This window comes from Corvus hawaiiensis, chromosome 7, assembly GCF_020740725.1.
Source record: "Corvus hawaiiensis isolate bCorHaw1 chromosome 7, bCorHaw1.pri.cur, whole genome shotgun sequence".
NCBI classification, from domain to species: Eukaryota; Metazoa; Chordata; class Aves; order Passeriformes; family Corvidae; genus Corvus; species Corvus hawaiiensis.
In genome coordinates, this window is record NC_063219.1 from 699,449 (window position 1) to 727,034 (window position 27,586).

Sequence of the window (27,586 nt, forward strand, 5' to 3'; positions counted from 1 at the left end):
CTACGTCATCACCGCGCGACGCCCGGCACCGCCATGTCCTTGTGGGTGTCCCGGCTGGGCCGGGCCGCGGCCGCCCGGGGCCGGCGGGGGAGCCCCGGGCCGGGCAGCGCCGCGCTGGGCTCCGTCCTGCTGGGGGTGAGCGGGGAACGCCGCGCGGGGCTCGGGGGGAGCGCTGGGCTGGGCTCCGTCCTGCTGAGGCGGCCCCGGAGGTCCCCGGGCTGCGGCTCCCCTCTGCTGGGTGTTAGCGGGGGGGGGCCGGGAGGGCTCTTTCCTCAGCTCTGCCTGCCCGGGGTGAGCGGAGGTGGCCGGGAGAGCTCTTTCCTGAGCTCTGCCTGCCCGGGGTGAGCGGAGGTGGCCGGGCAGGGCTCTATCCAGAGCTGCGCCCTGCTGGCGGTGCCTCTCACCGGGGCTGTGCTGGTGGTGCAGGGCTGGGCTGTCCCTTGGGAAGGGGCGTTGCCAGCAGGGAGCTGGGAGAGACGGCGAAATGCGAGGTAGGCCTGAGGGAATGCCTCAGAGCGGGGTGCAGTGACCTTCGGTTGTGGCTGTGGTGAGTGGGGCTGCGGGGAAAGGAGCATTAAATGGAAATGAGCCCCCCGTGTGTGAGGGAGGTCACGGCGCTGCTCAGAATGGGGCTTGTGCAGTGCTTGCCGGGCTCTGGGGGGGCTCTGAGCAGGGCTCAGAAAGGCCCTGCCTTTAGTCCCACTGCCCAGGGGGGTCCCTTTTGCTGCCTTTGTGTTGTGCAGAAGTCATGGGATAGTTAAGGCTGGAGAAGACCTCCAAAACTACCAAGTCCAAGCTTTTGCCCACTGAACCACGTTGAAATGAAGGTGTAACTCTCCTGTTTAGTGTTATGTGCCCAACAACAAGCAAAATACAAGCAAAAGTACGATGTGGGGTCTCCCTTGGGAGCTCTGGGCACATTGTGTGTCTGGCCTTCAGACTGAAAATTGCTCCATGCTTTCTGTCTTCTCGGCCATTAACTTAGTGAACAACTTCCCAGCCTAACCACTTCTTCAGCTGCTAAGCTGGAATGACAGTGCTAAAGTTACTGAATAAGGATTCCTTGTATCAGATGTGTGACAGTGTCCTGTCTGTAGGAGCGTCTGAAAAAGCTGCATTTTCAGCTGAAAATGCCCTCCCAATCTGCTGATTTCCACCTGCTTTTTTTTTTTCCAGGCAAGAATTCACACCAGCCCTGAGCAGAGCCTGCAGTATGGGTGGCTGGCCTATATGCTGGGAGAAAGGGCCAGCAAGAAGTTCAGAGTGCACAGCAAAGTCTTCACGGTGGAGGGGAATCTGTCTTCGGGGAAGGGCAGGCTGGCACAGCAAATAGCAGAGAAACTGGGTAGGTCTTGCTGTGACTGATTCCCTAAGAGCTTGTAGAATTTATTTGTGAGCAGACTTGTGTGGAGGAGGCTCCCCAAAGCAGCAGCTCCTGGTTGGGCAGGGCTGGGGGATGATGTTGGTGAGGTTTGGGATGGGGACGTGTGTCAGGTCTGTGGGGTTTGTTGTGAGCGAGGTTTCAGTTCCAAAGGAGTCTGTGAGCTCACTGTGCTCCTGGGGAGCTTGGATTTTCCACGTGGATGTGCCCAAGGCTGTGCTTGGAACAGCTCAGCTCTCAGTGGGGAGTGGCAGAGCTCGGAGTTTGGGGTCATTGCTCTGTGCTGTGACAGACAGAGGGCTTGGGGCTGTTGGGGAGCTGTCTGAGGAACAGTTGTGTGTTTGCTGGCTGGAGAGGTGTTTGCTGTAAATGAGCACAGCTAATTTCTGCTGTGGCTGTGGGGTTTTTTTTGTCAGGAATGAAATACTTCCCTGAAGCAGACATCCATTACCAGGACAGGATCTCAGGGGACGGGAAGCTGCTGCCTGAGAAGTTCAATGGCTTCTGTAGCCTGGAGAAGTTCTACACAGACCCCAGGTCTCCTGACGGGCACTCGTACCGCCTGCAGTCCTGGATCTTTGGGAGCCGTCTCCTGCAGTACGCTGATGCCCTGGAGCACCTGCTCAGCACAGGTTGGGGCTCCTGGAATCACAGAATGGGTTGGGCTGGAAGGGGCCTTCCAGCTCCTTGTGTTCCAACCCGGAGCCTGTTGTCACTTTTGCAGGTCAAGGCGTAGTGCTGGAGCGCTCTCCCTACAGCGACTTCGTGTTCCTGGATGCCATGTTCAAGCAAGGATACATCCACAAGAGATGTGAGTTCCTGCCAGGCAGGAGGAAGCTCTTTTGCCATAATCTGTCAGAAATCTGGTAGCTTACTTTAAAAAAAAGGAACAAGAAAGGCCTGCTTGGAAGGTGGGATTCCTTTAGGTATTCAGTGTTCATGTGGTGCTGTTTCATGTGTCAAGGACTGACCTCAAGCTGTGAGACTTCCAGGTTTTCTTCCAGGCTTTGGCGTTGCTGCTATGCTGGACAACATGGAATCTGTGCATTCATAGAATCATGGAATGGTTTGGGTTGGAAAGGACCTTAAAGTTCCTCCTGTTCCACCCCCTGCCATGGGCAGGGGCACCTTCCACTGTCCCAGGCTGCTCCAAGCCCCAATGTCCAGCCTGGCTTTGGACACTGCCAGGGATCCAGGGGCAGCCCCAGCTGCTCTGGGCTCCAGCACTGTGTCCTGTGAGCCAGAGACTCCTGTATTTCCCTGGAAATGTGGGTGAGGTGCTGATGGAGAGCAGAGGCCCTTGGGGCAGAGGGTGCTTGTGCAGCATCAGGTGTGGGGTCAGTAATGAGTCTTGCCTTGAATGGCCCTGTGGACTCTCACAGAACCTAGATGTTGCCTTTATCTTCAGGAGGGGCAAAGGAGGAGGATCCAGGGAGCTACAGGCCAGTCAGCCTCTGCTTGGTGGCGGGAAGGTGCTGGAGCAAACCCTCTGGGAAACCAGAGGATTCTTAGGAGGATGTGAAGGTGATGGGTAACAGCCATCATGGCTTTATGAAATGGAAATCATGCTCAAACACCTGCTGGTCAGCTCCTGGCAGGCTGGGTCAGGGGGTGACGGGACAGCAGTGGTATAAAAAGCACGGGGAGGGGAGGGATGGGGAGCACTGCTGGGTGGAGCCAGTCTGGTCTCAGTGGCTGTGAGAGGACAAAAGATAAAGGGCACAGTTTGAAATACAAAGTGTTTCATTTGTAAGGAAAAAAACCCCTTTTTCACTGTGAAGGGAGTCAAACCCTGGAGCAAATCACCTGGCATCTCCCTCCTGGAGTTACTCAGGAGGCTGTGGGTGGAGTTCTCAGCAGGGTGGTTGAACCAGGTGATTTGGGGATGTTCTCCCAACCTGAGTGATTCGGTTTGGGGCACCGAGCTCCTGAGCTGTTGCTGCCTGTTCGTGGTAAATCTGTTCTTTTGGCTGCTCCTGAGGTGGAGATAACTGTTTTCCTGACTGCCTCCTGAGTCTCCTGTTTGATTTGGCATAAGTTTAAGAAGATGTCTCTTTGTTTTTTACCACCTGCTGTAAGTTGCTGGATGAGCTTGAGAGCTGGTTATAACAACCTGTGTCTTCCTGCTCTGCATTGCTGAGGCAGCAAAGCCCAGCAACCCACAATTTAATGTAAAATCCCAATTTGGATTGCACTGGAATCCTCAGGGAACAGGCATCTTGATTAGAGCTCCTGCTGCTTACTGTCTCTAAGTGATGGGGGAAGAGCTGAGATCCCTCTAAACTTGGGTCAGGAATAAACCCCCTCTTTGATGTAACTGTGTTTAGATTCTTGGCTCTGTGTATGGAGCTTCTGAGTTGATTCCTGTTTTGCTCTGGAGGTTGTTTGTTCTGTAAAATTCCTGAATCCTGTTTGAGGAAAAGCCTACCCCTAAACTTGCTATGTAAGCCCAGAAGAAGAGACTGCAAGTATAGAGATGAGGAATGTGATTTATTTGTGTTTTGTACAGGCCTTGATCACTACAACGAGGTCAAGGAGATCAGCATTTCTGAGTTGCTGCCACCTCACTTGGTCATTTATGTAGATGTGCCTGTCTCAGAGGTGCAGAGGATGATTCAAGAGAAAGGCAAGGTAATTTTATCTCTGATTATTGCTTATTTATCTCTTATCTTTATTACTACTTGTCTCTCACTATTGCTGCCCGCTAATGTCTGTTGTAATAACACCTTATGTGTGAGTCCTGTGGGGTTTGCTGCTGAATTCTGCTTCTGAAGAGCTGCTTGTCCTCTGAGCTGTGACATCTGTGTGCTGGTGATGACTGTGGGTATTCTTGTATGCTTGCTTTAAAAAAAAAAAAAAAGCAGAAATCAACTCTTCTGTGACTGCATCAATATTCTGCCATTTCTGGAATGAGAAATGGTTTTAAGAGCAGGTGAATTTTATACCAGGCTTTGTAGCTGCCACTTTGGGAGTCGTGGGCAGGTGATGTGCTGTGTACTCAGAGATGATATCTGTGCTGTTGCTGAGTGCCAGCAGCCCAGCTGGGCTCCCTGTCTCCTGCTTCCCAGCTGACTGCTTCTTCACACCTGTGCTGGGGTTTATGTGTGAGTCACCTGGGATCAGCAGGCTCACTTAACTCCCTGAAATGCAGCAAATCACTGCTGGATGGCTGTGTTATTGAACTAGTCTTGGGTCAGGAAAGCTGTAGGGTGCTGTTGGGGAATGACTGATCTAAGTAAGATTTGTCATTTGGGGTTTTTTAGATGTGTGCTTGTAACTGTTTGCAGATGTGTTATTAGGCTTAAATTATATTTGCCTTGTTCAAAGGCTATGGGAAATGCAGTTTAACTCTGAAAAACCTGATAGATTAAAAGAAAGCTTTGATTTATTAGGAAAAAATTCTCAGTTAGAAAGCTCTTCATGTATCGGGGGAACCTGTGACTTCTTAGCCCTTGTGAGCATAAAGGTCAGTGGCATTTTTGAAGCCTTTGGACAGAAGTGGCTGGTGTAGCTTGTGACTTTTTGGGTCAGTGGCAGTGCTGAGCTCTGTAGGACTTGTTTGGGAATGGTGTTTTTGGGCATTCTGCTGCTTTGGCAGATGGAGTGTTCGGTATTCAGCATGCTGTTGTGGGGCACTGGGAAAAGCAAAGCCTTCCAGTGGGGCCAACATAATGGGCAGCTTGGATGAGCATTTCAAGCAGGAAATGTGCTTCAATTTCACGACTGGGCTGAAGGAATACATGGTAAATTAGGGAAATTCCTGGTGTTTTGCAAATGTGGCATTAAAAGTGCACTGTGTGGACAGCAAGCTGTTTAACAGCAGGGATGATACCCACGAAATTCCACAGAAGGAGTTTGGAGTGGGTGTTTGCCCATGCACTGGTCTGAAACTATGGGAATAGGTGCAAACTGGCCTCCAGGTGGAAAAGGTGGACTCAGTCTTCTCCTGTTCCCTGGGTGATTATTACAGCTTCCTGGAATGTGCAGGTAGCAGGGATGAATCAGTCCTTGGAAAGCTGAGGGCTACTCTAGGTATTTAATGGCATGTAAGGAATTCCAAACACTCCAAATGTCTTAATTCTTTGAAACTTTCACTAATGCACACTGGTTCGCTTGGATGCTTGACTGCTCATTCCAGAGTGGGTGGTGGAGCAGCCAGTGGGAAAAGAAAGAAAGTTAATTCCACAACTTTGTCTGTTTGTAGCCATATGAGAAAAAAGTGTCTCCTTCCTATCTCCAGAGCATTGAGGATGCTTACAAGAGGACCTTCCTACCAGAGATCAGGTTAGCAGAGCAAAGCGTTTTGTCTCTCAAGTCTGAGTAAAAATGTGTGCAAACCTTAAAATCTCTGCCAATATCAACAAATGATGTGAAAAATCCTCCTTGTGCCCCAGGGTACAGTATTGTGCCCCAATGAAGGGGTGCTGCACTCATGGCGTAAGAGCTGTGTGGGAGTGTAGCTACCTCTGCCATCCCAGAAGCCTGCTGCCAGTGTTGGAAGATTAAAAATGGATTCAGGAGTGATGTGCACAATGCCACAGCTATGGCTGTGTGTGTGTTGGCATGACCTGAGGGGACAGTGATGCAATACAAGGTGTTCTCAGGCCTTTTTGGAAAGCTTCAGAGCTTCTCTCCTCAAAAAGTCCTTTCAGTTGTCACAGAATCCCAGAATGGTTTGGGTTGGAAAGGACCTTAAAGCTCATCCTGTTTCACCCCCTGCCATGGGCAGGGACACCTCCCACTGTCCCAGGCTGCTTCAAGCCCCAATGTCCAGCCTGGCCTTGGGCACTGCCAGGGATCCAGGGGCAGCCCCAGCTGCTCTGGGCACCCTGTGCCAGGGCCTGCCCACCCTCCCAGGGAACAACTCCTTCCCCATATCCCATCCATCCCTGTCCTCTGGCAGTGGGAAACTATTCTGCCTTGTCCTGTCTCTCTCTGGGCTCCCCTGGCTTCCTCTAGCTGGGAAGCAAAAATGCGTGCCCTGTAAACTGGGGGAGAAACAGAGCTTGCCCAGCTCTCCCAGTTCTTATAAAATGGCCCTATGGAAACTAAAGTCGTCCTAAAAACCTAAAAGCAGAATTATGGTCCCTTATAACTCTGGAAGGGAAACTCAGAGGTCATCAAATGAGTTAACTGTGTAAGTTGTGGGGTGTGCATGAGGCTGATTGAAATGAGAGGAGATTCCCAGGTGCTTTGTAGCCTGCCTGTGTGCCCTGGTGCTTGCTCTGTCTCCCGGGGTGGGTCAGTGTGATGGCTCTGCCAGCTGCTGAAGTGGATAACTCGATACTGAGCCTGTCATTCATGCAGGCAGGGATTGTGGTGTCATGTATGGTCAGCTGCCTCCCGGTGTGTCCCCACAGCCAGCACACAGCTCTTGGAATGGAAAGAGGGAAATGGGGATGGGAAGCCTTGGGAATGTCATCCCCCTGAGGGCAAAGCTGCTGCAGTTCCTGCTGGGGAGAAAGCTGCTGCTTGTTCTTTGGGTCACATCGAGCCCCACATACATCTTGTGGTGTTCAGTGAGGCTGAATCTAAGTCCTGCTGTGATTTCAACTCCTTTCCCTCTGTGTGCACATGGTCAGTACCCCTGTTAGGCAAACACCCTCTGCTTGGCACGCTGTCTGCGGATGGGCTCCCAGCAGCTTGTCACATCCATCTTTGTCTCCTTCCCTGGCTGTGGGGGAGCTGGGAGTGCGTGAATCCAGCACCTCTGGACCTCAGGGTGGCTCTTGTCTGGGATAAATGCAGAAGCCACAGCTGCCTTTAACTGTTTGTTTGCTGGCAGTGGTGCAGGGAGCTGTGTTCACACCTGCCTGGTAGCTCTTAGTCTGCCTAGTTTGATTCCCTGGCTCCTGGGGATGCCCAAAATCTGGTCCAAGCAGGCTAAAAAGAGTTGTTACAGATTGCTGAGCTTGTCCTGCACACTTTCCATGTTGAAGTTTGTTTGCTTGTTCTCTTGAGAAGCCGTTTGTTACTGGGCAAAACTCCTGTTACCTTGTTCTGTTTAACTGGAGCAGCCTGGTGATGCTTAAAGGGGTTTATGGTGGATATTTGCTTTAAAATTGATGTTTTCACTCTAGTTGACTTGTTATGAGTGTCTTTAATGTTTCTGTTGGTAGTGATTTGTGAGCTGGGTGCTGTGGCAGGTACCGCCTGGTGATTTGGAACAGACGGTGTCTGGGTTCTGTTTGATTTTTCCTGGAGCAGAGCCTTAAGATTAGCAATGTTCTCTTTCATATCCAGCACTGCTTCCACTAAGCAGCTGTTTTCTCTTAAGGAAAGCTCTAATAATCTGCAGAGTCACTGAGCAGCTGTTTTCTCTTAATGAAGCCCTGATAATCTGCAGAGTCAAATCAAGAGATGGGATCAAGTGCTTTGATCGGTGTTGTTAATGCAGTTGCCGGTGTCAGGCTCTGCTGAAGGCTGACCTCTCCTTTGGGCTGATATTGAAGAGAATATCTCTCATTCCAGGTGCCTGTCCCATCCCTGGAAGTGTTCCAGGCCAGGTTGGATGGGGCTAGGAGCAACCTGGGATGGTGGAAGTTCCCCCCATGGCAGGGGGTGGGACTGGATGAGCTTTAAGGTCCTGTCCCACCCAAACCATTCTGAGATTCTATGAGTTTTTTTCTCCATACTCCTAAGCTTTGCTGTGTGATGTTTGATACAATGTCCACACTGGGCAGCTATTCCAGGGCCTTCCAGGTCTTCCAGCTGGAGCAGTTTTGGGAACAGTGATTGCTGAATGTGGCTGAACAAGTGTAGTATGAAAAGTTAATGTAGGAGCTCCTGTTGTGGCTCTGCTCTGCAAGTGCCTTTTCTCTGAAGTCTGCTGTCTGATTGAAAAATCTATCTTGTAACCAGGAAACATTACCTTTCAGAAATGTTTTTACACTTACAGATCCTGCTGTGCCTGCATTTGTATTCATTCAGCTAGCTCAGCCTGAGTGAATAGTGATAAATGTACACATTCTTCTCTTGAAATGATTCACAGGTAGTGAGTTGTGCACTTGCAAAGAGGAAAGTTACTGAAGTTCTGGGTTAGACTGGCTGAAAATCTCACTTATTTTTTCAAGCAGGTGGGGCAGTTGTAATAGAGGCAAGTATCCATGTTAATTAAATGAAAGCAAATTCATATGTGTGGGTTTTTACATTTTTTTTGAACTGAAGTTATGTAGATATCCAGGCCATTTGCCCTTTAAAAGCAACTTTCCACCAGCAAAGAAGCAGCTCACAGGTGCAACAGGAATTCTATTGCAGCAGCTGGGAGCAATCTAAAAAATTGCAATGATTCTGGTTAGGTGTTTGTGCCTTTTAAACTCAATTCTGTTCCTTTTGGAGCAGGGGGAGGATGGGTAGAGCAGTTTTATCAGGGAATTCAATGTCTCTGTTCTTTGCAGTGAGAGCAGTGAAGTTCTGCAGTACACAGCAACCGCAGCTGAGGATGTGGAGAAGGTAAGCTTTGCTTTTCTGGGAGTAAGTTTAACAGCTTTGCCTTATTTCAGTGAGCTTTCCTGCTTGTGAAGGGTTATTAGTGGGATAATAGAAGCCTTTTGCTTTTCACCATCATTTCTCTCATCAGCTTTTCTCTGTAGCTGCTGTTCCCTGAGGGAAAGAGCACTGAGGTTTTTGAGATTCTGGACAGGTTTTGGGCCTGTTTCAGTTCTAGGGGTAGATCTTGATTAATAACAATAACATGATGTTAGCAGGATAATAGTCCTACATGGAAGCTTGCCAAGGAATCATCCCCACTTGGGAGGAGGGAGAGAATTGTCTGTGGGCTGTCTCCAAGGGCTTTTTGGCTCTTCGTCCTGACGAGGTGGAATTTCTACCCTACTTACACACAGCCCAAACTCCTCCTCCTCCTCCTCATGTATTATGTGCAGTATGATCTCAGCAGAGAGTTGAGTAATATATATGTTGTAGCCTGTACCTCATTAAGCTTATTAGCATACTCAGGATGTGTATTTTAATATTTAAATGACCCTTAATCAGACTAAAATTACCTTTTTGCCCGAGGAGTCCTTCAAAGTTCTGGTCATATCACTGTGTGAAGCAGAAAATATTGATAAGGACTTTCCTGGTCCTAAAAATTAACACTCCATACTCCCCCCCTCCACAGGTGCACTGCTGTTTGTCTTTAGGCCTTTTGGTTCCCTTTATAAGAACAGGGTTGTGTGCCACATTCTGGGTCCTCTGCTGTTCTGGATGGGTTTTTGGGTGCTCCTGCACTTGATAGTAAAAGTTATCATCAACAGTAGGCCTGTGGGGCAGTGTGGGTTTATACCCCTGAAAAAGGGCTAGTGGCTTCAGGGTGATGGCAGATAATAAACAGAAAAAATGCACAAAAAAATCAGGCTTGAGTGAACAAGAAAGCTGAGGTGGAGGTGTGAATACAGAGACTCCAGAGCAATTACAGTTATTTTTTCTGGATGATAAAATAAAAACAAGAATCAGAGTTGAGAGCTGTGGTGTTTCAAGGTGCTGCTTGGTGAAGTAAAGGAAGGTTGGCATGGGGGTTATATGCTTGGTTTTGCCCTGTCCTTCTCTCTGGACACATCTTGAAGTGGTCAGAGTAAAGCAGGTTGTTTCCTCCCTAGATTTTTTTGTAGTAAACCCCACTGCTAGAGATTTGATTTTAATCCTTTAAATCGGGGTTTAAAGTCAGTCTAAAGCTCTTATTGTTCAAGGAGCGACTCTCCCAAGCTCAGCAATTGTGTCATTGCTCTAAATAGGGTCATCAGGTGCACCAGTGGAGTCCTTAATTTGCTTGGACAAATCTGGACTAGGGGAAGGATTATTATTTGGAAGTTAAAGTACAATGCCACAGAATGATTAAGGTTGGGAAAGACCCTGTAAGATTATCCAGCCCATGATGTTGTCATGGCCATTGTTGGGTGTTGGTGATAGATATTGGTACTTGTTCTGCTTGAAATAATTCTTTTTTTCCCCCTTTTCTGCTGAGATTGTTTCCCTTTGGGATGACACAGCAGAAATGTGGAAATCAGGGTTGGCAGGAGGGCTTTGGCTTGTGAGGTGTGTTTGCACACCTTAACAGACAGCAGTGTTCATTAGCTCACTCCAGTCTCTTTGTTTGGGGACTGGGGAGCTGAGGTTTTTTATGGCCTTGCAAGTTTAATAACTTCTGATTTGCTCAGAGCAGGCATACACAGCTTAGAAAGGATTTTTTAAAGTGTCTTAAAAAGGTCAGTTGGGGTTTCCTTTTGTAATTAACTTTGGTTGTGGTGGCTGAAGGGGTAATGAGCGCTGAAATGAGCTTCATTAGGGTGTTCCTCACTGGTTTTGCATGAGGATAAAACTGGGAATACAAAGTTAGCTGTATGTTTAATTCTTCTTAAAGCCTTGGATATTTGCTGCTGATTCCTGGGGTGTGCCAGGGCATTCCTTACAAATTAAGTTGTTCTATCCTTGTTGGGAAACCGATGCCATTGTTAAGGAGCTGCTGGGAGAGAGATCTTCTGACACAGTGATAACAGTGAGCAAAACTAATTTGGGTACAGATGCTTTCTCCCCTGTAGCACATTCTGAGCCCTGTTGTAGCAACTCTGTGATTAGTGCTGTTATCAGGTGCAGAGAGTTTCCAGAGCTTTGCTGTGGAGTAGAGAGGGAATTGCTTCTGTTCAGCTTTTCAATTAAATAAAAGAAAGAATGGCAGTTTGCACTAACTTACCATACACCTCCCTTCCTCTTATCTTGGAGTTGTGCTGCAGCAGTTTGTGCTGAGAAATGTTCATTCAGTCATGTCCAAACCATTACTACTTACCATGAAAACATAATGCTCATAAGAGTGGACCTGTATAGTCAGGGCTACTTTGTAGTAGCACTTGGTTATCATTTTTGAAGTGGTAATAGCTGGGAGTTAGTGTTGGCAGGGAATAATTACAGTGGATTTTGTGGAAAGAACACAAAGATTTTTTCCTTCATCATTCTGTCACTTCATTGCTGATGTCTGCTTCTGCGTCAGTGGATTGACAATGTGCCATCAGGAATTTGGTTATGACCTCAGCTTTACCTTTCCCTATGGAAAAGGTCTCTGGAAAGGGATGTCTGGAGCTGTAACAATTCACTCCTTCCCAGGTTGCTCCAAGGTGCTGCCTCTACCTCATCAGGCACCTGAAGTGCATCCTCCTGACACCAGGGCAGGCTTCCCTCAGCTCCAGCCAGCCAGGTGTGATAAGCAATTACCCCCTGGAGCAGCAAAGATCTGTTTTCTGGTGGAGCCAGGCTGCAAATGAAGCTCCAGTCTGGAACTGCTAAGCTTGGGGATGCTGAGGGAATGATTGCTGAGCTGGCATTGCCTGTTTGAAGGGTTCTGGCTGCTGAGCTGTGAGTGTTGCCTTTCCTTTCACGCGTGGGTGGGTCCTGATGGCCAGTGAAATCCTGAGCCCTTGGACTCCTCGGTGCAGCTCCTCCAGGTCTGAGTGTTCCAGCCTGAAATGTGCCTTTGTTTCTGTGATGTGAACCACACAACACTGAGGGAAATGCCACGCCTGCTCCCCTGCCTGTCTCAGGGAATGTGTTACCGAGCCTCTCTGGAGATAAAAACACCCAAACAGGCGTCCTCTGTACCACAATGATTTTCTTTTTGTACCAAAAGGGAGTTGAATGTAGACTTCTCTCCATTTCGTCCTCGTTCTCCCTCAGGGGTGAGGTTGTACCTTTGCTTTTCTGTCCCAGTGGCAGGTTAAGGAACAATGTCTTGGATCAGGTAAGAATTTGGAAACAAGGCACCTCTCAGCCCGTCTATTCCCTGCCAGCCAAAGCTTGAAAGCACAGGATGTTAAGAGATCCCCCATGTGTGTGCCCAGTGCTCCTGGCAGGGCCATGGCCTGTGGAAATGGAACTGGGAGATGATCATGTTATCTCTGAACATTTGCCTTGTTACTACAGCTTTAGCAGTGGAGCCTTTCTCATTTGTTTAATAATCTCTTTTGATTATTTCATTGATTTTTGGATCAAGCCACCCCTTAGTGAACTTTCTTCTCTGATTCCAGGTAATTGAAGACATTGAGTACCTGAAGTTTGACAAAGGGCCATGGCTGGAGCAAGATGATGTTTCTTTCCATCACTTGAGACTTCAGTAAGTATGGTGTTATCCAGCCACTGAGCAATTCTTGGCATCAAATCCCAAGGAAAATGGTCAAAGCCATGAGTTTTTAAAGGTGGGGCTATATTTTGTGATCCTGGTGCTTGGCACTGGAACATGGTGAGGCATTTTTGCTGCTGGTGGATGAGACAAGGCTGCAGGCAGGTTTAAGAGTGGTTTTTGTCAGAGATCCTTGTCTGCCCAGTTGGATGGGAAGAGAGCAGACTCAGACCGTGTTGGAAAATAATTTAATTTGATTTTTAATCATTCTTTGTGAGTGCACCATTTATTTGTCAGTTTTTTTTATATAAAATATAAAGACACATATATAAAGAATATATCTGCACCTGTCACTGTGTTAATAGCAGAAGTGAGGCAGCCTCCCCCCATTTTGGTGCAACTTCAGATTGAATGTGCAGGTGGAAATTTCAGTATAGTTACGCTTTTAAAACAAAATTTAAGAGTTACATTATTTTCATTAATTCCTGGTCATCTCACAGGTTAATAGAAACACAGGGATTTTTAAATTGAGTATCTGCCCCTAAGTTTGTGTCTTTGTGACAGGCACTGGAGTAGTAAGTTAAACTTTTTTTGCGGACTTGTGCTACTTCTTGCATTTAACTTTTCTGTGCTGTTACTTCAAATACCTATTTAAAGATAGAGCACTAATGCTCCTTTTCTATGGTTTTTCTATCAAGAAGGGAAGGTAGATTGCAGAGGAGCAGTGTTGGGTGGTGTCTGAGAGGAACGAGTCACGATTTGGGTGCCTTTGATGTATCAAAGAGGAGGTTTCTTTGTGTAGGATCTGGAGGATAACATCTGGTGACTTAGGCCCTGCAAAATTACCACAATCAGATTTCCTTGGAAAGAGGGAGTAAGTTGCTTGTTTTCCTGTAGCTCCACACTAGTGCAGGTATTAGGAAGGATCATTAATTGTAGCGAGTAGGAGGGAGTTGAAGGAAACCTTGCAATTAGAGCAGCGTGTTAAGACGCTGTATGGAAATCCTGTTTCACAGCTTTAGAAGGGAATAAACTGCTTTAAGGACTCCATTTTTCCTTGAACCCTAGAGGAGGGTGAGAGAGTTTCCTGCACAAGGCTCTTGTTGCTGTAGATAACATGAAATTATTTCTTCTTTTGGCAAAAACGTGGTTGTTTGAAGATCTCAGAATGCAATAAACTGCTCATTTAAAGCACAGAATCATAAAATATCCTGCACTGGAAGGCACCCACAGGAATCATCGAGTCCAGCTCCTGGGCTCTGCTTGTGAATCTTCACTTGTGCTGGGCTATCAGGGCAGTGATAAAGGGGTGGCAACACATCCTGTGCCAAGCTTGAGCTCATGCCTCGCTCAGCTGAGTGAGGGAGTCCTGGGCAATGTCTTGGGCAGTGTGGGAAGAGCCTCTTTGTACAAATGTGTGTGTTTGGACATGATCTTTTCCCATGGCAACTCCAGCAATGCAGGAAGCCTGCTGTGCAGGTCTTCCCTGTTGGAATTGCATGCTGGAGCATCCAATGCCCAGCTCAGGTGTGAGTCCATGAACTTTAAGGCTGATGTTTTTCTCGCTTTTTCCAGTGCCCAGGTAGCATAGAGCTCTTGTTGTCCCCACAGACGTGCAGGTATCCTGTGCCCATGGGAATTCTCCCTTTGGAAGGCGCTTTTCCCGCAGGTTCCCGCTGCCTTCTCGTGTGCTGGCACATGCTGCCCTCTCGTGGGTGTTCCTGTGAGGTTCCAGCAGCTGTTGGGGGTCCTTTAGGTTGGAAAAGCCCTCTGGGATCATCGAGTCCACCATTCCCCCAGCACTGCCGGGCCCACCACAAGCCCATGTCCCCAGGTGCCACAGCCACATGGATTTGGAACGCATTCAGGGACAGAGGTTCCACCACTGCCCTGGGCAGCCTGTTCCAATGCCTGACCACCCTTCCAGTGAGGAAGTTTCCCCGACTATCCAGCCTAAGTTCTGCCCTGCTTGGGTTTCCATCTGCAATTGCTTCCCTTGCTGACCTCCCAGCTTGTGGGGCTGTGTCAGCCCTGCTGTTGCCTTCCACCCTCGGGTCTGGGGGCCTGGGATGGGTGAGCAGGGGTGAGGAGAACCTCTTCATTGCACACATGGAGGGTCTAACGCACAGAAACCCCAGCAGGGCCCCTGAGTGATGAATGCAAATAGGCCAGCTAATCAAACCGGTGAGCCACACCCATGGGCAGTCAGCTGCACCGTGGTCCCTTTTATCTCCCTGCCCTGACAGTGTGGTTGGGGGATCTTGGCAAAAGGTTTAAAAGGGTTGTGTTTGTGTCTGGAAGCTGGAGGGCTCTTCTGGAGGATGCTCTTCACATCTCCCCTTCCTCTCCAGGTGCCCAGTCCAGCAGGAACCATTCTGGCTCTTGAAATGTCTCAGGGAGTTCCTCTGCTGTCACTGCAGTGTCTCAGGCCTGTTTTTATCTGGGCCCTTCCCAGTGATGTTTGTCTGGCCACACGTGTTGCAAAATAAAGCATGTTTGGGGTGAAGAGCTGCAGGCTGGGTAACCTTGCCTGTGTTATTTTATCAGCTCCTGGGGGGACTTTGCTGTGCTTGACTTATTCCATCAGACAAGTGCACAGCTAAATCTGATCCATCCCTGCAGCTCCTTCAGAACCTGGGGAATGGTTTTCAACGCCATCTCATCCTCCCCCTGCCACGGGCAGGGACACCTTCCACTATCCCAGGCTGCTCCAAGCCCTGTCTATCCCATCTTTTTGCTTCAGTTGAAACACTTCTTTTGTGATTTCCTCTTTGCAATGCCTTTTGCAGGTTTGAAGAGCTGTTGTTGCACCTTCTCCCCTTTCCTTGCAGACCTGCTTCTTTTGGAAAATGCTTTTTTTTTTTTTTTTGTTCTTGGTGTTGATGGTGAGTGTTTGCTCACCAAGGGAGTGGCTGTGCCTCACCTTGGCCATGCCGTACCTGCTCTGCCTGGCCAAATGGGGGAATCTGTCCCTTTGGCAGAAAGAGGAAAGTTAATTTCATGTATGAACACAGAACTCATCTTGAATGGCTCTGTGGTGTTGGCTCTTAGGCCAGTGAATGCTTTTAGGTCTCTCTTGCCACTTGAGTTTTTGTGACTGTGCCAGCATCAGGTGTTGAGAACTTACAGCCCAGCCTATGGCAACTCGGGGTTTTTTGTTGGGTTGCCTGGTTTATTTATTTGTTTCTAACCAGTCTCCTTCCCTTACCCCACCTTGCACCTTTGGCAAGGCTCATCAGACTCTGATGTTCATGGTGTGCGTCCTGCTGCGAGCTGCCTGTGAGGGAAACAGGAACGTGTCCAACCTGATTCTTCTGGTTGTGCTGGATAAAGTGTCTGAATTAGTGTGTAAGAGGTGCTTTAGGAGAAGAGATGAGTTGTCTATTGCTGTAGGATACTTCCAGGTGGGATTCCTGTGCAGCAGTGGGAAGAACCATGGTTAAGAGGGTTTTGTCAGCTAAAATTTGATGTTCTTAAAGTCTTGGGACCACACAGTCGCTTATGTGCCCTCAGTTCCTTTTCAAGTATGACCTAATCTGGAAGGTAGAGGTGCTGCATGCTGAGAGCTCCTTCAGGAGAGTCTGGTAGAGTGTCAGAAAAGAATAAATAGTGATAATTTTCTGCTGGGGGAGAGAGAGAAAACAAAAGCAACATAAAAGGTGCCTGTGAATGCTTCCTGCTGAGCAGGGAATTAGTCCTGGCAGGCGGCTGTGGTTTTGTGGTTAGACATTGTTGTGGCAGGTGTCTTTGGGTGTGCTTTTACTTCACTTTCCAAATTATTTCTGAGGGTGCAGAGAACATGGAGAAGCCATCAGTAGCTTTCAGCATTTTCTTGTGCAAAGAATTTTTGGGAGCAGCAGGTTTGTCACTTGGCCCTTAACTAAAATTAATTGTGCCTGCGAGTTGTCCTCTCCAAATGGCCACTTGGCTGAGATTCAGGAAGGAATGGATTCACTGTGGGCTGGATGACTACAAAACCTGGTTTCTGCGTGTGAAGTTATGCTCTTTATGTGCCTGGACTCACTTTTGTGCCTTCCAGCATGTGAAATACACATCTAGTGTTGCTGAAGATAAATAATGTTGCTGTTTATAGGAAGTGTCTTTGATGTTGATCCTGATCTTGGAAAAGGGCATTTATCCTCACCTTTTCCCAGCTGAACTTTGACTGGGTTGTTGTATTTCCTGACAAGTCGGTCTCTAGAAGGATAATGTACAGTGTGAATATCAGGGTATGTTAGCAAACCACTTTATTTGTTGAAGCTCTTCGTTGCTGGGAGGAAAGGTCCCAAAATTTATGATCCGGGGGTAAAAACAATTGCTTAAAGATGACGAACTTTGCTTTTCTCAGGGCATGTGCTTGATGTGCATGTCATTATTTGTAAGAAATGTAATTCACTGAGAACAGCACCATTTGCAGCAGAGTTTCTGGCGTTGGGTTGAGGGTTGGGTCAGCGCTGGCTGGAAAGGGATGTGTTTTTCCCGGACGCATCCAGGTGGCACTGTCGGCCTGTGGATAAGCACAGGCAGCAGGAGGCTTTCTAGCAGTTTCTCAGGCGTTTTGAACTGGGGATGTCTGAAGTGCTGCTGTGTGCAGAGTGGGTTGTTGGTGGATGCCAAGATCCACCACTGGAGCCGCTGCAGCAATTGCACACCTTCCTCCAGGTATTCCCAGGCAGGATACTGGAGGCACTGCCGGCTTCCAGACCCTCTCATTGCCTCAGTTCTGATCCGTTTGGGATGGGAATTTAGCAAGGTAGTGTGTGGTGTTCAATAAAACCACTGCTTTTTACACTGCTTTTATGGAAAGCTAAAAAGCCAGAGGGGGTTCATGGAGAAGGCTCCCAGGAATGGTGAAGCATCTCCAAGGAGGAAATAGGGAAGCAGGAAGTTGGAACAGGAGCAAACTGGAGGCAAGGATGAGGGGCACTACATCATAGATTTGTGAGGAGAAGGATAAATGTTTGGAAAATAGCCCAAACTCTTGGAAGCTTTATTTAACAGAAAGGTAGTTCTTTCATCATAGAATGATGATTATGAATCCCAGAGTGATTTGGGTTGGAAGGGTCCTTACAGCTCATCCAGTTCTACCCTCTGCAATGGGCAGGGACACCTTCCACTGGATCAGGTTGCTCCAAGCTCCATCCAGCTTGGCTCGGAACGCTTCCAGGGATGAGGCAGCCACAGCTTCTCTGGGTCCAGTATTTGGCCGTTGCTGAGGCAGGGTGTGAACTCACTGCTCCTTCTCCCCTCAGTGTCCAGGACAAGGCTGGAGTGCTGGATTCCGTGTCCATCCCGCACTTCGTTCCTGAGATCACCATCGGGGGCTCCGAGTACGACAAGATCTACTACGAGTATCGCTCGGTGAGTGCTGCTGAGGACACGGCCAGGGTGCTCCTCCCTGCTGGGCACGCCCTGCTGCCACCTTCCTGCCCTTTCCTACCCATAACTGCTGGGTTTTGCCCAAATCCCCACCTGTTTTGAAGTCTGGCTTCCCCCTGAGAGGAATAACGAAGCAAATGGTTTGTTTCATAAGCTGATTTTCTCTTTTTTTTTTTTTTAATCTTTAGCTGTGGACTAAAGGATAAATGGTTTTCATTTGTTTTTGTGTCGCGTGCCCTGATGAGTCTGTGACCTCTGAAATCTAAAATAATCCCTTAAGTCAAACAAGAAAACTGGAAACCCATGGCGACTCCTTCCCAAGCGCTGAGGGAGGGGGTGGGGTTTTTTTGAGGAGGAATGGATGCTGCCTCGCTTCCCCAAAGTGCTGTTGCTTTAAATAGAGCGTTTCTGCACGTGGGCACGCATCCAAAGCCTGTTGTGCCCAGTGCTCTCGTACACCTCATGCAGGCTCCCACACAGGGTTTTAATTAGCTCCTGCCTTGCTGCTTCTGGAGACAGCAGCTTCCAGTCCCCTCAGAGCTCTGCCCTGCTGCTGCTCCGTGGTTCCCTGGCAGGGATGGGGTCCTCTCCCCCTACACGGGGCTTGCCTGAGGCCCAGCTATTGGAAAAGCTCTGTAGAGAAGCTGTGGAGCTGATGATAATTAATACTGAGTGGCCAAAGCTACAGGTGAGCCTGTGCTTTCCAGTCGGGTTGAAATCTTCTCTGCCACTGCATCTTATTATTTTCCGAGCACTCCTGAAGACAAAGGGAGGAATATACAATATAAATTGTTAGAAATCATGATTTGCATAATCAAAACACAATCATTTTTCTTTTCCTGGTAGCATACAGTCTCTTATTGAAATTAAAATGTAAGCTACAGATTTATGGACTTGTTTGGAAACTGAACTACCAATGTTTTCTTCTGGAATAGTCAGAATATTCCACATAATTTGTCCCTCCTCGGCCGGCTGTGTAGTGGAGAGGCTCTGGGCTTCACACTGTTCTGCCTCATTTGAGATGTGACCTTTCCAGCTTGTAAAAGGGGCTAAAGCTAAAGGTTAAAGCAGCAGAAAGCATCTGAGGTTGTCTAATGGGTTTGAAAACTCCCCGGTCCAGCCGAGAAATTGCTCGTAGAATTTCCTCCTCCTTGCTGTCACATTCTTAAATCCAAACCTTCAAGCTCGGGCTCGGGGTTTTTGGAGCCCTTCCCTCTGAGAGCCGCCTGTGCTGTGCAGCACAGATTTGAGCAGGATCTGCTGCACGACTTGTCTCTAGCACACAACATCCATCTGCACTGCCAGCGCCTTTCTTCCCCGAGATGAGAGGGCTTTTTTGGGCCTGAGATGTCCCTTTGCAGTGGAGCTGGGAATTACTGAGGCTGCCTGACACACAGCTAGATGTGACCTCGGTGCTGTGTGCTGAGAGCCAGGGGTAAGGCTTCTGAAAGGCTTTTTTCCTCTGGCTGTTACAGCAGCACATCCCTCTTTGTGCTGGCAAGAAGCTGAGAATGTCCTGGCTCATCAGATAACTGGCTGCCAGGAGAAGTTTGTGACTTGCCTTGCAGATGTAGGAAAGGGATGCTCAGGAGCAGGAATATGGGTACCTGGGAAGGAAAGCTGTGCTCTTGGATTGCTCTGCTCTGTGCCAGTTAGCTGACAGCTGAAGCTGAGCAAAAAAAATAACATTGCCAAAATACAATCTCCCTTCTGCAGCCCTGTTTGTAGGCCCTGATTCAGGAAAGTGCTGTGGAAAGTGATAATGTCCTTTGGAATCAGGAGGAGCTGCTCGTTTCAGGAAGTATTCTGTTGGATTTAGCCTACACTAATACTCTCTCTCTTCTCAATGCTTGGGTGCTTGTAACCCTTTGGTGGTCTGGGGGGTGTACAGGGATGGTGCACAGTGCAAAAGGTGCTGAGTTCTCCTGTTTTCCATAAGTACTGGAAGGGGAAGCACAAAGCCAGCCCCACCTGCTGTTTTATGTTCTGAGGATTGCATTCTTTGTGTTGAAACTTTGAAGATCTGGGTTGTTTCTTTTTTTTTTTTCCTTCCAACTTTGTTTAGCAGATGAAGGGGCTGAATTTTTTTCTCAGGCAAGGCTGCTGTGCAGAGGTGATCCAGCAAGAGGCCAACCAGCACAGGCACAGACACCCAGATTTGGGCTGTGATGTTTTGGGTCTGTAAAGAGGGAATCACAAGCCCTTGCCCCTCTCTGTGCAGGGACGGTCACAGCTGTGCTGCCACTTTGGCATTTGAAGATAAAGGGTTTAGGCTCATGTGACTTGTTAAATAAAGGCTTAATTACGGGATAATTACAGAAGTTTAACTTTTCCTCGTGAGAAATATGTGCTTTTAAAGTTGGGGTAATGATGTTTACCACATAAACACAACGATTTGCGTAGGGGATTTTTTTCCCCCTCTGTAACTACTCATAAATCCTTGATCTCTCCAACAGGCAGCAAACTGCTGTGCTTTTCAGAGTTCTGTGCACACAGTTCATGCTGCCTAATAATGGTGGTTTTCAGGGATTTACAAATTCCAGGCAGAAGCTGGGTTTTGTTCAAAATATTCATTAGAAGCAACCAAGGAGGAGGAGGAGGAGGGAACACTCTTCAGAGTTCAAGACTTTAGTGTGTGTGCTTTTCCACAAAATAATGAGGTGGCCACATACAGTTCTGAATACTCAAAACTCACCTTTTTTTATGTCTATCCTCTAAATTTCTTCTGTAAGTGTTCTTTTCATGTGTGAGGAGGTGGCTTTCTGCAGCCTCCTTACACCATAAAGTCCTCTGGCAGGGTCCAGCAGTTCTGCTCAGGCATTCAGAAACCTCTGAGGATGCTTTTCTGGCAAGGGAGAAGCAACCTTTCAGTCTGTAGATCAGAGATAAGCATGCTCATTCTTCAGGGAAGCAACATTATTTTAGGAACTGTCAGACTAGTAAAGGCTTGACTACCCTTTCCCCCCTCCCTTAACAACTGCTGTATCTCCCTGCCTTTCCTCCAAGTGCTCGCAGTCCCCAGGGATGATGCTCCAAAGGCCGCGTGCGCCCTGCGAAGCTGGAGAGCTGGAGCACTTAGGCAGATGTGTTTGCAGTGAGGATGAAAACAAATGGCTCTGTTTAATGCAATCAGTGTACTTAAATAATGTGCTGATGTACTTCACGCTCCTGCTGCATCTCCTGGAGTGGGCAAAAGCGGCTCCTTTGACGTGCGTGTGCTTTTCTGCGTGCATAAAAGTGCAGCTGTTTGCTGGAATTCAGAGAATCAAAGAATCACAGAACGCTTTGAGTTGGAAGGGACCTTAAAACTCATCCCATTCCCACCCCCTGCCATGGCCAGGGACACCTTCCTGTGTCCCAGGCTGCTCCAAGCCCTGTCCAGCCTGGCCTTGGGCACTGCCAGGGATCCAGGGGCAGCCACAGCTGTGCCAGGGCCTCCCCACCCTCCCAGGGAAGGACTTCTCCCTGATATCCCATCTATCCCTGCCCTCTGGCAGTGTGAGGCGATTCCTCCTCGTCCTATGCCACGGAAAGGTAGGAGAAGGCTCTCATTTTGTTTCCATCCCTGTTTTCCTTGGTGGAAGACTGCTTTTGGAATAGAGGGATGAGGCAAGGAAAGCTTGAGCAGATCAAAGACCTGTCTACTGCTGTGAGGTGCAGTCCAGCTCCTTGCACAGCTCAGCTGCCTTGCCAAACTCCATCTTTGTACCCTGCTCCTCATCCTCCTTCTTCCTGCCCCAGGGCTTGGGAATGTGTGGCTGGCAGCGCCCTGCCAGCCCTGTGTCGCAACAAGCGGAGAAGAGGGAAACAGGATGGAGGGGAGGGGAATTCCACACTCTTTTCCCAGGCTTTTCGTTACACTTTTCCATAAGGATGCAGCCATAGGAGAGGAAATCCTCCAGTTTTGAGGTGGTTGCAGGGCAGTAGCTTTGAGTGATGGAAGGTGGGCCTGCAGCACGAGTCAGCTCTCACACCCCAAAACTGAGAGTGCTGTAGGAGCACGTGGTTGCAGTGGGAAATCACTACCAGCCCCAAGGGGAGGACATTAAGGGAAGACTCTCCAGGTTTGAGGTGGCCCAAGAGCAGCCCTGGCCCCTCCTGGCAGCTGTGGGGCTCAAGGTGGCTGCTGGCAAGCAGAGGGGTTGGCAGGTCCCTGAGCTCCCCATCTCTGCTGAGAGTGCAGAGAACTGCTCACATAAAAATCTCCTGAAAGGGCTGCAAAAGGAATACGTGAGCTTTCAGAGAGCCAGAGTCTGGAGCCAACAGCAGGATCAACTCTTGCCTTTGCAGGAGCAGGGAGCTTACGATATCTTTCTTCTCCATGTTTGTGATCGTTGCCATAGTTGCTGTCTTTGATAGAACCTTCTGTTTTCTCTCTCCTGCCATTTTTTTCTTGGCTTGATGAAGTTTTCATTCTTTTTAGGATCAAGATCTCCTTTCCTAATTCTGTTTTAAAGGAGGTGTTTGACAGCTGTAATGCCCAGCCCTGTCTGCTCTTGAATCCAGGAAGGAATGAAAGCAGACACACAATAAATTAGAAGAGGCTTCATTTAAGGGTTGGGGTTTTTTTTTTTCTGTTTTATCTCTGCAAAAGTATTTTTGGCCCTTTCTAAAGTAACAAGATGTTGCCTGGCTGGGTATCAGTAAGCCCAAAAGGACCTGAGGAATAACAAAAACCTGGGAATGACAGAGTTGTTGCTCAAGGATCTACTTCTCTTTCCACCTTCCCACTTCTCTGCTCTCCCCAGTCCTGTCCATATGGAGAGAGAGTGAGAGCAGCCCCTCTTGAGGAACAGGCAGCTTCTCCACCCTGCTCCCCCTGAAAAGTATCATGGACAGTTGGCAGGGATATCTATCCCAGAAATAGTAGGGAAGGAGCCTGACAGACCTTGGAACTGTCTCAAATCTTGGTCTTGGTGGTTGTGTCTGTTTCACTTTAGGTGATGGTTGCAGGCACTGGGTACCTCTGTAAATCAAAAAGACAATCAAATCCCACTGGTATTAAAAGAATCCATTTTCACCTTGATAGGCTGTCCCTGTGAAAGGAAACACATTTTTATGTGGGAGCACATCCCTCTTTCCCAAACCCCTCTTAATCCCATAACTGTGGAGGAAAGTGATCCCCAGAGTAGATCTCAGTTAAATTAAAATTAATTGGCATATAATTTAATAGAGGGGTAGCATCTCCATGGATCTTACACTGTGAAGTGGTGTCAGTTGGAGGTGTTTAACTGTGCTGCGTGGCTTGGATGAGCTCCTTGCCTTTTCCCTGCACTCTGCAGTGGATAACTGATCCTCTTATGGACACTTCTCTTTCCAAAGGATTTTTATTGTCTGTTTTTCTAATAAATAAATGAAGGGCAGGCAGGACAGCAGCCACTGAACAATTCCAGCAGGCTGGAATTGTTTTAGCCTCAATTCAGCAAAACCTTTGGGTGCTCTTGTGTTTTGGGCAGTCATGGATGTTAGCAGCACGGAGGGTTCTGTTGGAGTAAGGAGTGGCAGGGGTGAAGCTGTAACAAACACCTGTCCATGCCAGGCCTTTGGAAACCAAGCCATGCGCCCCTTGGATGTGTGTTTGGGGGGAATTACCCCCTTTCCCTGCTTTAGCTGTTGCTTTGGAGCACAGGATTGTTGGGGTTGGAGAGGATCATTGAGTCCAGCTTAAACCCAGCATGGCCGAGGCCACCACCAGCCCACGTCCCCAGGTGCCACATCCATGTGGCTTTTAAATCCCTCCAGGGATGGGGACTCCTGGGCAGCTGTGCCAAGGGTGGTGGCCCTTTCCATGAAGAATTCTTTCCCTAATACCCAGTTTCAACATTCCCTGATGCATCTTGAGGCTGTTTCCTCTTGTCACTTGGGAGGAGAGTTTGACCCTACCTGGCTGCTACAGCCTCCTTTTGGGTCTCTGTGGAGAGGAACCAAGGCAGGAATAATAAGGAGCAATCAGGAACCAAACCCTCCCAGGATCCAGCCAGCATCTGAAGCCCCACGTTCCCGGATTCTCTCAGATTTTAGCTGTGTGCCTACAGCACTGCCAAACGTTTGGAAGCGAGGATTTCTCCTGCAAAAAGCAGTCATCTGCTCCCAGCAGTGATGGAAGGGGCTATTATTATGGCTGTTATAAACAGCCACTGAAGGATGAGCTTGGGGTATTGATGAATGAGCCCGAGCTTGCAGAGTAATGACTCTGCTTTTAAGTGCTCTTTGATCAGCGCTGCTCCAAGCAGGCTATTTATAGAGCTCCTGGAGCTGTGCAGCCCAGCCATTAGCACAGAGCAGCCCAGGAATAGAAGGCAGAAACGGCAATTCCTTTTGTTCCCCAAAGGCTGGAAAACAAGGCAGGCTCCTAAACAACCTTTCCAGGTGGTTAAAGCTCTCCAGAGCTCTACCTGCACATGCCTGGTGCGGAACGATCCGGAGCAGCCACGGCGCAGAGCAAACAGCTGGCTGGAGCTGCTTGTTGCTCCTCCACAGCCTCTGCCACTTTATAGGGCTTTTCATCATGTTTATAGATTTGACAGACACTTCTGTGGCAGGTTCTTAATTTAACTGATGAGACGGTCTTGTTTTCCTCTCTGTTCCTAATGCTCTTTTAAAGTTGAGCAGTTTGCTGCCTTGGAGCTGGCTCTACCTTTGGGTACAGCTCATTTCAGGAGTTTCATGCTCCGTGTGGTGGATTTTATCACATCCCTCTGGAAATAATCCTCGCTGCCAACTTTGGGGCTCTGTGCAGTGTAATGCAGCAGGCCAGGGCTTTATTCTCACTCAATTTCCATGGAGTGGAAAAATCTGTTCCTTGGTGACCTAGCAGGAGCTCAGCCTTGCCTCCTGCTGCAGGGATGTGGGGGAGCTCTTGGGGTTGCCTGGTGGGATCTCTGTTACCATAAAATTGTGGAATCGTGGGTTGGGTTGGAAGGGACCTTAAAGCTCATCTCAGCCCCCCTGCCATGGGCAGGGACACCTTCCACTATCCCAGGGTGCTCCAAGATGGCCTGGGACACTTCCATGGATCTCGTACTGCAAGAGAAGGTGGATATTCAGTCCCTCTCTGTTGTCTCAGCTGCTGGCAAGTCAGAGCTTTTTCCTATCTCCTCTCCATCGTCTCTTGCAGCCAGACTGCCCAGCCTGGACAAACCCAGCAGCCTCAGGGCTGGCTGTTTGTTCCCATCCCTCCCCTGGTGCTGACCAAGAACAGCCTGGGAGTTTCAGCTGGGTGCACTTTAGAGCACCAGCCTAACCAGAAGCAGCCCATGCTGCCCCTTGCCCTGCATCCCCAGATCTCCCCTGGTGCTCCTACCACTCCTCTTTGCTGTGGCCTGCAAAATCCTGCCCTCTTCAAAGCATGCAGCCCCCTCACCCTGCTCACAGCTGTGCAATGGGGGATTTGAAGAGCACAGCTGGAGAATTGGTCTGTGGCACTTGTGCACAGAACATCAATTCACATCCTCCTGCTTCCTAGGTAATGTGGGACTTGTTTACTCTGCTTCCCTCTTCCCTTTTTGTTGGTTTTTTTTTGGTTGTTGTTTTGCTATTTTGAAAGCTTAGCTGTAACAAATCCCCCAACTCTCCTGCCTTTGCCAAGGCCCACTGTGACTGATGGAGTTATGGATGAATACTTATTATAACGCTTGCTTTGATGTCTTGCACGTCTTTAACCAGAGGCACACAGGGAATTTGTTTTGGACAACGAATTTGAGTTCTGTAGGGGCTGATACTGTAGATTTTTAAAGAGGGCAGATGTGCCCAGAAACAAAACTGTAAACTCCTGTATTTTCCCAGAGATCTCCTGTTGCTTTAATAATCTACTTATCTGGGAATCTCTTCAAGTATCAAAGGGCCAATTATGTGCTGCCTGGAGAGGACCAGGGAGAGCTGTTTTTGTGTCACAGGCTGGTCACAGCAGGTCTCATGTCCTCCCTGGCTCACCGCTGGAAATTCTTGGGGCAGAGATAGAAATCATTTATTTTCATCTCCCATCTCCTCTTTGCTCAGTGGGGGGAACTCTCAACAGGACTGTGAGGTTTCTGCCGATGTTTAGACAAGACATTAATTGAAAAACCTCAGACAAACTGATCACAAACGGTTTGTGACAAGGCAGGGCGGGGAGTGTCTTATGGAGCAGGTCAAGTCTTCTGTCAGCTTGCTTTTTAGGCAAAGAAGTGTCTTGTTTTTTGACATTCAAGTGAATAAAAACACAACTCTCCTTCCTCAAAACAACAGGCTTCATTTTTATTATACAGCTCATTTTTGCGGCCTGAGTATAGATTTCATCAAGACTGCATCTTGCTTCTCTCTGCAGGGGCAGCTCTCTCCAACAGGATACTCTCACATGTTTTTTTGGAGAGGAAAAATCCTCGGGACAAGTCTGGGGTCTTGTGTGAAACCAGTGTTTGTGTGGAGACAGAGCAGATGATCTGCGCTTGATTATTTGGAGAGGCTGCCAGCAGATAGCTCATTTTTAAAGGAAGAGTTTTATTACAGCATCTTTGCTGGCTTCAGGCTTTCTCACCAAACTCACTGGCTTTTTTTTCTGGTGCTTTGCTTCTGGGGTCCAGTATTGGAGCCTCTAAGATGTTCTGTTCCATTTCTTTTTCATTCCTGGATATAGGAATAGGTGTTCTGGAGATGGATTCTGCTTTTGGAACTGGGACCTTACCATCTCTGGCATTTCAGGTCATGGTCAGTGCCTTCCAAAGGGCGCTGCTTCAGCACTGAGACTCACAGGCTTAATACCCTTAATATTTTGGGTGAAGGCTTCAAAAATCTTTGGGGTTTTTCCATCAGAAAGTGGTTCCTGGCTTTGCTGATGAAGACAGGCAGATACTGCTTTTGCTTTAATGGAGTTAAGTTCAGCTCTCGAAGGCTGAATGTGCAGCTTCATTTGAACGGCTTAATTTAATGTGGTAATTAACTCAGTATCTCATGCACGAAGCGTTTCATGTATTTAATAACGCGTGTGCCTATTTTGGAATGAGATCCAGTGCCTCTCCTCCAGGACCCAGGTAGGGGAGCCATCTCAGGCTGGGGAGGAGTTGGATGAAGCCAGGTGGAATATGGTGCTGAGATCACTGGCCTCATTTTCACATCTGTATTATGACAGAGTGGTTTTTGCAGCCCCTCCTTCAGCTGCACAGCTCAGCCTTTTCCGAGAGACTGATTTTGCTGTAAGTTTTATCATTACAACGCAAAAGCAGGTTTTCATGTTCTGTAGATCCCACAAGGCGCCTCAGAACTTTGTATGGGGAGTGCCAAGTGTTGTGACTGAGCTTTTCTGCTTCCTTCAGCTCCCTGGGCGCAAGTACAAGGCAGGCTACAACGCTGATGTTGGGGACAAGTGGATCTGGCTGAAATGAAGTCCGTTCCTGTCGCAGCCCTGGCCATGGATGGACCACGGAACCTGAGGGAAGAGGAGCCACGTTCAGCCCACCTGCTCCACATCACTTGGGTAGCGCCAAGGAAACACTGCTTAGACCATTTCCAGCAGGAGGGAGCAGACTCCCAGAAGGAAAACCACTTTATTCCGGTTTGTTTGTCCCTGAGGAACTCAGGGATGTTGGATAGTCAGTGCAGGATAGCCAAGTGAGCTGGGACAGGCTTAACAACAGAGTTGAACTTCCTCTTCCTCAAGACTGTGGCACATTATTGTCCAGGATTATTGTTGTTCTGCTGAATCAAGAAAAATTAAACCTGTACCCTCCTGGCTCTCACAAAGTTAA

General features: G+C 48.4%; 1 protein-coding gene across 2 annotated transcripts; it reads left to right on the forward strand.

Moving 5' to 3' along the window:
• Nucleotides 1-20: 20 nt before the first annotated feature.
• NDUFA10 (NADH:ubiquinone oxidoreductase subunit A10) lies at nucleotides 21-27,586 on the forward strand. Of its 2 annotated transcripts, XM_048309278.1 has the most exons (10): nucleotides 26-135; nucleotides 1,177-1,345; nucleotides 1,798-2,013; nucleotides 2,106-2,192; nucleotides 3,891-4,012; nucleotides 5,586-5,665; nucleotides 8,779-8,833; nucleotides 12,394-12,479; nucleotides 17,738-17,846; nucleotides 27,155-27,586. In XM_048309278.1, exons 1-10 carry the CDS (start codon nucleotides 34-36, stop codon nucleotides 27,221-27,223), a joined length of 1,095 nt encoding a protein of 364 aa, XP_048165235.1. In that variant the 5' UTR covers nucleotides 26-33; the 3' UTR covers nucleotides 27,224-27,586. The 2 variants fall into 2 exon arrangements, with proteins under 2 accessions (XP_048165236.1, XP_048165235.1); XM_048309279.1 differs by lacking the exon at nucleotides 17,738-17,846 and having other exon boundaries at nucleotides 21-135.